Source organism: Anoplopoma fimbria, chromosome 14 (genome assembly GCF_027596085.1).
Source record: "Anoplopoma fimbria isolate UVic2021 breed Golden Eagle Sablefish chromosome 14, Afim_UVic_2022, whole genome shotgun sequence".
NCBI classification, from domain to species: Eukaryota; Metazoa; Chordata; class Actinopteri; order Perciformes; family Anoplopomatidae; genus Anoplopoma; species Anoplopoma fimbria.
Window position 1 is genome coordinate 12,022,122 of NC_072462.1, and position 11,608 is coordinate 12,033,729.

Sequence of the window (11,608 nt, forward strand, 5' to 3'; positions counted from 1 at the left end):
TTAGTCCACATATCTGATAAAGAGGGCGATGAAGATGCAGCCAAACAGGGACACGGTCGAGGCCGAGAGCACCACCACGATTACACTTCCTGCCAAGTTGACCAGAGCTCCTAGACCTGCACCGACAATGATCTGAGCCAGCTGGACCATGCAGGTGAGGGCGGCACAGTCCACCCCGGAGCCTCGCTGTCTTTCAGTGCTTCCTCGCAGCTTCAGTTGTTCCTGTTGGAGAAGGAGGAGGAGGAGGAGGAGAGGAAAAAAAGAGAGCAATATTTGAGATCATGAATCTCTGTATTACCAAAAATGCCCAGGGCAGAAAGCAATCCAGAGTTGGGTAAAACGATTCAGCTCGGGGAAATATCAAGAGACCACCTCATATATATCTTTTTTAAAGTATCTGTATTTTTTATGATGAATAAAGTTCTCCTCAGACACCTTAGCCCCACGATGTTAGATTTCATCACCAGGTTCCCTGTTTCAACTTAGTGAGGTATTGACTGAGCATGCCGGGACACTTCAAAACAAACAAATAATGTTTATCTTCCAACTATAGATTTTTAAGCCACAGGGAAGATATGATTTGTTGGAATTTCTTTATAAGTATACACTTGATGGATGTTTATTGTCAGATTTGATGTTCTGAATGGGAATCATTTTGTTCAAAACGTGTGCACTCGTTCATTAAGCTAAATCCAAAGTTATTTTTTGTTTATTTAAATGCAGAAACCATAAACTGAAATTGAAAATCCTGTTTCCTCACGAATCTGTACACTCCCCTGATATTACAGTGAGTGAGTTTTAAATATGAGCAATAAAATGATCGAAGAGGTGAGCTCCACATCTGATGGAAATCCATGCTGACAAAAATGCTGCGTTCAAGAGATGGCCTTCATTTTATTGTTACTGTGCCCATTATTGTTATTGTACCAAGAACGGTATTGATACTTCAAGTGGCACTAAACCAATCTTAGAAATGAAGGTCATTCACAACTAGTAACACTCAGCTGAATAGTGTGTTTTGTGTGAGTTTTCTAGGGTTATCTCAGTTTTTATCTCAGACTTGAGAATAACAGAAATTGTTACATTACATTACATTACAGTCATTTAGCAGACGCTTTTATCCAAAGCGACAATTGTGAGACGAAAACTGGAATTGAGAATTTTAGCAGACAGGTTTACCAAAAGTATCTCTTCTCCCTCTCTTGCTTTCATTTGATCCTTTCTGTCTTGCAAACTGTATGGAAATTAATATTCTAAATTGCTTGAATATCCCTTTAAGTTGAATCTTCATTCACGCCATTCAGTTATTTCAACACATATCAAACCTGAAAGTAAAAAAATGGGGTTTTCTTAATATGCAGATTTCTTATTGATTACTTGTTTTGTCTATAAAAGTGAGAAAATGTCTGCTAAAATTTCCCACAGCCCCTAGTAGTGTCCTTTTTGTTAACAAACCCAAAGATATTTAGGTTACGATCAAATATGACAAAGAAAAGGATCAAATACTCACATTTGAGAAACTTGAACCAGCAAATGTTATTTTGATTTTTGATCAAAACAATTGTTGCAGCTCTATTGGAAACAGTTTTAGAATTGCCCACATGACTCAAATTAATATATGTTGATTCATGATTTAATTGTATCATTTTATATAGCTCTGTGGCTGTATAGCTTTGTTTTTGATTGATGTTTGGAAAGAAGACCTGCAAGGATTTTAGTGAGGCAGGTCTGAGTCTCTCAGTGAAGGAGGTACATAATAAGTTGATTGGCACCCACTGTTGATGAACGGTTAAAGAACTCAACTACGAAGGACAACTTCAAATAGAAGATGGCTAAGCCGAAGGACAAAAATTTCGACATTTAAAACTGAATAAAAGACATCGGTACTTGTCTCTGTCCCAAAAAAACAACATAAGCCATCTGCCTAACCTCTCTCTGAGTCGCTGGTCCAAAAACATTGTGTTCAACCATCAATCTTCAGTGGAGCACAATGGTTTTTTTTTCCTCTACTCAAATGCATCTCAACCCTGAAAAACATTTATTCTCTACCTCTTCTTCCCGCTGATACTCCGCTATCAGGTTAAATGGGATGGTGTAGAGCGTGCTGGACATGACGCCGAATACGGTGCAGAGGATGAGCGTGGCGATGATGTTGGGGAAAAGACCAATCAGGCTGGTGCCCATGCCGAATACAAAGTAGCCCACAAAGTATAATCCCTTCAGGCCGATGTACGGGAGGAGGAAACGCTGCACGTCTGAAAAAAAACAAACAAACTTCATCAAAGAGGAAGAGGAATTAGTTTTACTTCAGAATCAGGGCAAACCAACATTATGTTTGAATTAGGTGACAACTGCTTTGTCCTAAATGCACAGTGTGCATTATATTTTCTAAAGTTGACTGGACATTTCATTGGACAGGCTACCTTTTGTTTCAGACATTCAGCAATGTAATGAGAAAAAAAACATGTGAAACAACAATTTTCTCAGCATCCGGACCAAAAACAGCCAATTTCACACCTGCTTACCTGCAAAACCTTGTTGAGTTGCCATTGCTAATGATGTCAGTGCAAGACATGGGGACACTAACGAATGCTGGATGCTGTGAAATAAACACACACACACATATACGCTTTCAGGTACTTACAGGAGTAGAGCGCAGAGGATACAGCATTGATACACAATCCCCAGCAGCCCACTTCTACACCTCTCTCGTATGTGACGTAGGCCGTGGAGTTATGGTCTGCATAAGGATTTCCATTGTACACAATCTGGAAAACAAATAGAGAAATAAATTGACAATAAAATGTTTTAAATGCAGCCAAAGCACACAGCTTCAAGGCCACCATCCTTGATTCAGGCTTTTATCTCGCAGATAATAAAGCCTGCAGTTTCAGATTACATGCATGTGTGTTGGATGTTAATGAACCGTGGCGGTGAGTACGGCGTCCTGTTGTGAGGCGCATTCTTTGATCAGCATGCATACGGTGAAGCGGTAAAGAATTTATCTTTATTACACATGTCAACAGGAGATTACACACAACAATAGGCTACTCCCCCACCTTCACCCTTCTTCTGCTACTCCCACTTGTTTAACACCGACTAATCGATTATTTATTTAATTAATTGTTTAGTCTATAAAATGTCAAAAATTACACGGGAATATCTGCAATTAAGGTGATGTCTTCAAATTGCAGATCTTGACAGTTAGAAAACACAAAGATATTCAGTTAATAATGATGAAACAATCTAAGAGAATGGAAGCTCTGAGAATCTGGAGGCAGAGAAAAATTTGCATATCTGCCTCATGTATGACTTAAATGATTAATGAGTTATCAAAATAGTCGTTAAAAAAATATCTGTCAATGAATCAACTAATGGTTTCAGCATTAAAGGTTCTAACATGTAACTTCATCTTACATAAAACTTTGCTAAAAAAACATGTATTTTATAAATTGTACAAATTATACTCTAGAAGAATAGTTCTACATTTTAAGAAAGATACTTTTATGCCTTTGTGAGAAATGACAACATAAAAGTTCAAAGAAAACCCGAGAAATACTGTGCAAAAATTCTCAAGGGAACATTTTGACGTGTCTTTTTTGTGTGTAACCAGCTGTACAAAACCAAACAATATTCACTTTACAATGATATAAAATAGAGAAAAGCAGAAAAAGATCCTCGAATTTGTGAAGCTGGCCTAGCAAATATTTAGCTTCTCTGTCTGAAAAAACAATTTAAATAGAAAATAAGCCACACCTGAATGGCGATCACATGTGTGGTATTCTAAATCACTACCTGTCCCATGAAATCTGTGAAGAAGAGCATGTTGCAGAGGAAAGCCGTCCATCCCAGCAGGTGACTGACACACAGGTAGCGGTAGTGGTTTGGCATGTTCATGAGAGCCTTCATCATGGACCTGAATGTCATCCTTTTCTGGGCTTGCACATAAACACAAACGTCACAGACATCAGATCCAACAGCAACAACACTGACGGGCTTTTAACACAGATTTTCCTCTCATATCACTCACTACTCTCTTGGCATTTCATTAGTGGTGCTTAAAAGCTTCAACAATGAAAAGAGACGTCTGCTCCGTGAAGACCCTCATTAGAATGAATGAAGGGATCAACATAAAGCTCACACAGTGACATTAGGGACTGTTCTCGAGGGCTAGAGACAGGACATGATGAAAGACAAAAGGGCAGACGACAAAGCCAATAAATGATTATGAAGAACACTTCAAAGGCATCAAATGAAGTTTGATCTGATTTTACATCATAATCTTTCGCTTTTAAAAATGAAAAAACATTCACCTTTGACAACTAAGCATTGTTTAACCTTGCTAATGTGCTCAATAAAACAAAAGGAAGGCAGACGCAGTTAGAGCTAAGATCAGGACTATCAAGGCGTGACATGTTAGAGAATATTAATCAAATATTTTTACAAGCAACAAAATAAAGTTTTAAGAAGAAGATGCTACAAATTATTCTGATACATCCTTCTTCTTTTTATTAAGACACGTTTAATAGAAGTCAACTCAGCTGGTGGGGTTTGACTAATTGATGGATGTTAAGAATTTAAAAAAAAGAATACATGAATACTCAATGAAGTAGGAAATCGTTTGACATGGAAATTGAATGTTGCACAGTACATATTTACCCAACTGCCTTTCATCTCCCCTTGGTTGTTTCCAAATCATCTTACCACATTTATCTACACGTGTCTCCTCAAAGACTGTATATCACATACCTCCTTGTTCGGCTGTTTAGCACTGGAGGTCACTGAGTTGGCCTCTCCCAGAGCAGAGAAAGACCTAGGCCTGAGGTCTGTGACGGATGCAGGGCCTGCGGGTGGGACGGCCTCCTTAGCCAGCGCTCCGTAACCATTGCTGTGGCAGCCCAGTAGGCGGAGGGCACTGGAAGGCGAGGGGTCAGAGGCTAATGGATCCTTGTCCAGAGGCTGCTCTGGAATACTGAAGAGGTGCACAGTGAGGAAGATGCCCCAGGTGAATGCTGAGAAGAAGAAGATGACTTGGTACTCGGAGCCCAGCACCTGACCCAACACAGAGTGGCCCCAGTCCATAGCTCCAACCAGGTAGCCGAACGCACCACCCAGACCTGGAATACACAGCGGCAAAGGTTAAAACACTGTAGGCAGAGCTGCTTTAAGGAATGAATACTGCACACTCTCGAACTTTTTGTTGAAAACAGCAAATGAGAGCCAGAAAAGTCACCTGTCTTAACGCTGTAATCTATGCGATTATGTGTACAGCAAAAACATTAGTGTGGAGCGCCTCTTTATGTGTACTTAACCTGCTTGAATTATTTCAGTGTGTCTCTTACTTTTAGGTTTGGTGATACAGTAGCTTAGGTTGTGCATGCATAAAAAAGAAATAAAAACTCATGTTTAAACATATTGGAATCAGCTATTATGTGTCCTCTTTGACTTTAATCTTTTCTGATTTTACACAGGACATTCTGTAAAACAAAAGAATAAAGATAGTGTCATCTTATTATTTTCACTGGTACACACACAAATGGAAAAATAAGTATTAAAGAGAAAAAGTAAACAAATGACATTGTGTTGTCATACTGCTGCACAGTTATTGTAATTGCTGCCAATTAGGAAATCATCCACATTTAATACTGCAACGACATTTGTATGGAGATGAAGATTCTCATACATTATTACTGCAGAAAGACACAGCTACAAACTTTATATAACATGAATCAAACTCAATATCCAGGCAGCGTAACGAGTGAATTTAAATTGAGCATATTTGCCACTAAGATGAAGACTCACCAACTGCAGACGTCATGCGCTCCGGTGCGGTGGTAAATGTCATATCTCTCTCTGCTCTCATTGGCTTTCATGAACAACACAGCCTCAACTCCTTACTAAAAAAAAATACTTTTATATGATGACAGCTTCAGGAAATGTGGGTGTCAGAATGGACAGAAAACCCTCACTGAATCTGCGCCACTTTATAGGTCAGTTGCCTATGCAGTACCGGTATATGAACAAACAGCCTGTTTGTTAGTATGCAAAACGGATGATCGAAAGATATTTTGTTTTGATGGGATGTAGTTTCTTGCCCTTAAAGGAGACCCTCATATACTGGAGTATGACATTGATGCAGGTCTAGCAGGAGCAGTTTTAATGACAGATGCTTCTCTTAAAACACATACTTTCAAAATATTATACACAGTCACACCCACACAATTTGAATCAATGACTTAAAAATAAAAATCAAATCACAAGAAATGTATGTCTCCTAAGATTGAGGCTATTTCTCTTCATTATAGAAACTGACAGGCAAAGTACCAACCCCTTAGGCACTCGTGCTTTACCTGTGTCTAAAAGCTTGGAACATTGTTGTGTGTATGCTGCATCGAACATTTTTCTCTCATTCAAGATCCTTCTACCTTTTTCTTTCTCTTTTATCAACGTCAACTCAAGTGTTTATCTTTCTGCCCCTGCATTAACTCTTATTGCAGCACAGTGGGGCAGAGAAAAACTGAAACATGAGAGTGGCTCAACTGTGGACAGTTTCAAAAATATACACAGAGAGGGTGAAAACAAGAGGGGACGAGATTGATTATGAGCAAGGTCCAATAAAATGTAAATAGGATATGAGGTATAGATTAAACTGACGTGGTTTCACATTACAGACGAGCAATTCGCTCTGCGAGGCATTTTTTCCGGATTCAAGGCCACAATTTCAACTGACACAAACAAAAACAAATGTTAATTGTTGGAGAAAGGGCAGGTTGATTATTTAGACTTTGTTTGCAAATGTGCAATTTACTAGATTTGAAAGTCAGTTTTATTTACCTGTTGTTGAAGTAATTAGGTAAGTTAATAAGTAAGTTATCAAATGAGAAAGTAATTACACATCCGTGATGACTTATGTGGTCTGGTGAGAGAGAGTATTGATCATAGCTTTTCACATGTTAAAGTGTGTGATTAGAAAAAGCTCTCACAAAAAAGGTACATGAATCACAGAGAAACAGGCAACAGCAATATCCCTCCTCCTCAAACCTCACATACCAGCGATGGCATGGGCGTCTAAAGAGTCATGTGCCTGGCTTCTGTCTCTCTCAGCCCAGACCCATGACTGCAGCACATGACTAGCTCAGGGCTGGATTACTGCCTGACTAGCATGCTCGCACCACCTGGTGCCTGCTGACAGCATGAACGCACCACTGACGCCTACTCCGGAAACATCCTTTTTGCCTTGCAGGGTATGAAGAATATATTTGCGGTATATTTTATAAGGTTATGGTGGTTTAAATTTCTTTGGTTTTTTTTGGTTTGCAAATTTCCCCGCTGCGGGACTAATAAAGGATTATCTTATCTTATCTTTACAGAAGGGGTTTGAGGGAAAAATCATACATAAATATGAAGTATCTCGCAAGTTTACCACATATGGTAAAAGACCAAGCAATCTTCTGGTGTGTTACCCTAAGATATGCATTGTTAACTTAAAAGAGATAGATAGTATTGAATTGCTTCTGAATATGTACATTAGTGGTCATCCTGACAAAATCTCTCTTAGAACAAGGTGTGTGTTTATCAAGGATGTGAAAATGCAACTGCAGCCTTATTTTCCCTTCAGAGAAAAAATAACTGGTAATGGAAATGGAATAAACAAACTGATGCTTTGGCTGACAACGGTCTATGTCCATTATGTCGGCTGGGAACATATTAATTTTTATAGTATGACGCTGAACATTGCAGACATCTGCTCTGTAGTACAAGTAGTGAATCAATTAATCCATTAAACAAAATATTGTTGACCTGAAGGTGAAATGCAGATGGGTAAATCCATGTTAAAAAACATGTCAGCATGTCTGTATGAAAGTGGCTGATGAACACACAATTAGAAGTTTGGGGAAAGGTCACGCTTGGTTTGAAACTCATGTTGAAAAACTCACATTCCACAGAGAAATGAAGTTCGGCTGCCAAAGTACTCTGTAATTCCCTGAGAGACTTATTATAAAAGCAAGCATTTGGTTGCATTTTATAACAAAGAGAGGGATTCTCCACATGGGGACATGGTGCTGGGAGGATTTCAACGAGGAATTAGTGAAACAATTAGCAGAAAGTGTGTTTGCTCATCATTCCATTAAATTTCAAAACTGCATCAAAACTACTATGGCAGATAGTAAATAAAGTTCACTTCATGTGAACCAGGCAACACACAGAAAAAAAGCCATTGTTCAAGGCCAGGAAACAATCTGGCACACAACCCCCACTTAAAAAAAAGAACTTGCCATTTTACACTTTGTACTGATTAAACAAACATGATACAGCATCCTAATTAGTGAACATCTGGTGGATTTATTTACCTTTCGGACAGTCAGGATATCTGTTTTCGCTTGTTTCCAGTCTTTATGCTAAGCTAAGCTAACCATCTCGATAAGAAGGGTGGTATCAATCTTCTCATCAAACTCTGGGCAAGAAAGTCTTATCACACTTATCAAAAGCCAGATATTCAATGTTTTACTGTACATGCAGACCACTCTAAGACACGACATAGTTCATAGAAATGTTCACACCTCCTTCCTCACCTGCATGCAGTTTAATTCAGAAAATCACTGCCATACACCATTGGGGCGTGTTATGTGAGTTGGTTTCACCAAATAAATGACAAATTTCGACTAGTTAAAAAAAGATCCATCAAGATGCACATTGGAAACAGCCAGAGAGGAAAGATATTTGACATAAAAATAAGTATCAAGTAAAAAAAAAATGATTGAAGCAGGGGCAACAACAGTGTGTGTTTCATTTGCTCGTATTACACACCTGTGAGTAGAGCATGGTAGTGCAGTCCTCTTTCCTTGTCTTGATGTGAACACACATCAAACAGGTAGGCCTTGATGGGCCCGTCGATGAAGTCTGCAGCGAAGTCAAACAGCACGACTCCGAACATCACCACCACTATGGCCCATGTACTCCTCAACGACCTGTCGCTGACTAGTGCTGCAAAAAAAAGAACAAAGTGTCTAATCACTCATCAAGCACCATAATGTAGGTGTCAAATTTGCATGTTTAATCTGGCAAGTAGAGACAGGAAAAATAATCCAGCACAAAGCACAGTGAAAGGCACTTAGCTCTTGTTAGGAAAGAAACAATTATATCAGACAGGTAACAATTCTTACAAAAGGAATGAAGATGCTAAAAATATATCAAGAGCAAAAAAACAAACATACTTCAGACATATTTGAGTGGATTCTTTTGTGATTTCAGTAGAAGAAAATTGGTTTGTTTTGAAAGGCAAGAGCAATGTGACATTTCATTACACTAAAATGACCTTCCTGTTGCCATGCTGCAAAAAGAAAAATACTATTTAAAAAAAGAATAGGGCAATTCAGTGAAGGCCGTTACAACAATACAAATATGTCACACGATTCTGAGAAACATAGGAAGCTAATCAGCTTATCCGGCACGCATTGGAAGAAAGAAATACTTTTTTTAGTCCGTATGATGATTATAGCAAAGCCAAGAGTGTTTTTTTAATAGAAACTCAATCAACAATCAGAGCATTCAACAAAGAAAAATGTATTTCAAACAAGCTGATTTAGATTTTCTTTTGACCTGAGCCCCAGATTTGAAATAAGGACCCTGCACTCAGAGTTCAAATACACAGTGTTGCTATTTCTCTTGTTTAATTTTGCTATTTGATTATAAAAGAGATCTCTCAAACTAGTGTACCAAACACATTAACTAAAACTTTACTTGTTCATTCTTTTTGCTGAGTCTTTTGGATATTTGCTTAAACTCGTGGCAGACTGGTCAAATTTTTTTTGTGGCAAACTATTCAATGTCATGTCCTATGAATACTCTCATTATCATCCAATCAAAAGGAATAATTAAGGTATTGAGGATGATGTATTTCAAGCTCCATTATTCCAAAAAGTTTCCAGGGACAACTGTTCATATTAGAGTTGGGGGACATTTTTCAGTGAATATGCACTTAACCCCACACTGATCCCGTTCGATGGGGAACAATTAGGTGGCAGTGTAACGCTCAGCAGTGAATCCGTTCATCTGGCTGCAAAGGTCACAGATTCTTTAGCGAGGAAAACTTCTCATGAGGCCGCCTGGTGGATTCTCAGGAGACAGGGTCGGGTTGTTTAAATGTTATCAGTCGTCTCCTGCTTCAAACTGACGCTGCAGCGAGATTTTCCTCATCATCTGTCTGTGCCTGTGGGCATCGCCTCAGGACCACAAGTCACACGTTTGACTTCAGTCACAAGTTAAAAGTGTGAGCAGTCAATTCAAGACTTCTAGCTCAAACACATAAAATCATGGGAAGTGGAAATCCCATTCTTGATTTGCTCATCCTAAAGTTGTGCATGGCAAGGTTTGTTACAGTTAAAGATTCTGCATAGAATCCACTTTACCAATGGTAGTTTGGATAGAGAAGGACCCATATGCATGTGTTAAGTTCCTGCAACTAGACTGTTGGACTAAAATATTTGAAACTCTGCAGGATGCCTGCCAAATGAATATCAATCCTAATCCATTCGGAGCAATATGTGGCACTCATCCCACAGCAAACTTTACCATAGCACTGCAAAAAGTTTCTGGCTTTCACAACTCCATTTGCCCGACATCTCATGCTTTTAATTCCCCTCCCCCTCACGATAGAAAAAAAGTGTGAGCATAAGAAAACTCTCAGGACAAAGTGATATCTTTTTTTTCCCCTTGATGGATGTGTCACTTTTTAGCGAGAACATATTGCTAATTTTAAGCCTGAGTCTATAAAATTCTAAGTGATAAGAAAAAGCTCTGACTGCAAAAAAATGTAAGTTATAACCACGCTATCAGTGTGAGAATAATCTAATTAGATCCTAAAACCTCATCTGTTTGCCTTGCATTCGTTGAGTTTTACAAGATAAATCACAATTATTCTTCCAAGCACGAGCATAAGGAGATCAAGGCGATGTCAGATTTCAACAGTGTGCTCTTCAACATACCTGTTTCTTTGATGGAAAGAACTGGTTATTAATTCTCTTTTATTCTCTCTGAATCAAAAGCGCATGTTCGCTCACTTTACGATATGACAAGACTCAAAATATATCTCTTTCTCAGATCCTCCCGCCCATCCCTCACCTGAGATGACAGCATCTCCGTTCAGGAACAGGCTCATTCCCAGCAGCATGAGGATGCCCAGTGCCAGGATGTAGGGCCTCCGCCTGCCCCACGACGAGCGGCAGTAGTCGCTGGCCGAGCCGATGATGGGTTGGAGCAGAAAGCCCAGGATGGGGCTGATCAGCCACACCAAGCTGTACAGGCTGCGGGGCAGGCCCACGCTCAGAAGGACAGGCGTAACGAATGCTGCCTCCACAGCGTAGCAGAATTCCCTTCCAAACATGACCATGCCATGGAGGATGAGGCGGCCCCGCGAGCGCCTGGGGGGCTTCACGGCTCCGAACACTGAGCTATCCCCACTGTCCATGTAGCTCTCTTTGGAGTCAGTGTAGTCTGTTGGGTACAAAGAAGAGCTGATGTGTTTGCCAGGCTCCGGGAGCCGGCAGGGCTGGGGCCTCACAGACTGGTCCTCCGATAAAAGGGTCATGGTTGAGAGGAGGGAAGGACG

The 11,608-nt window shown here is 39.7% G+C and overlaps 1 protein-coding gene across 1 annotated transcript; it reads right to left on the reverse strand.

The window, feature by feature from the left end:
* slc45a2 (solute carrier family 45 member 2) lies at window positions 1–11,587 on the reverse strand. The gene is made up of 7 exons (XM_054613059.1): window positions 11,122–11,587; window positions 8,809–8,985; window positions 4,746–5,117; window positions 3,796–3,938; window positions 2,645–2,768; window positions 2,050–2,255; window positions 1–222 (listed from the first exon to the last, which is right to left on the reverse strand). Exons 1-7 carry the CDS (start codon window positions 11,585–11,587, stop codon window positions 1–3), a joined length of 1,710 nt encoding a protein of 569 aa, XP_054469034.1.
* Window positions 11,588–11,608: the final 21 nt, after the last annotated feature.

Coding starts and splice junctions, on each gene's coding strand:
- slc45a2 (XM_054613059.1), bottom strand. CDS start 11,587: ATGACCCTTTTATCGGAGGACCAGTCTGTGAGGCCCCAGCCCTGCCGG. Junction 5,118..8,808: donor CTACCATGCTCTACTCACAG/GTGTGTAATACG, acceptor TGTGTATTCCAG/GTCTGGGTGGTGCGTTCGGC. Junction 3,939..4,745: donor ACAGCCGAACAAGGAGGTAT/GTGATATACAGT, acceptor TTTATGTGCAAG/CCCAGAAAAGGATGACATTC.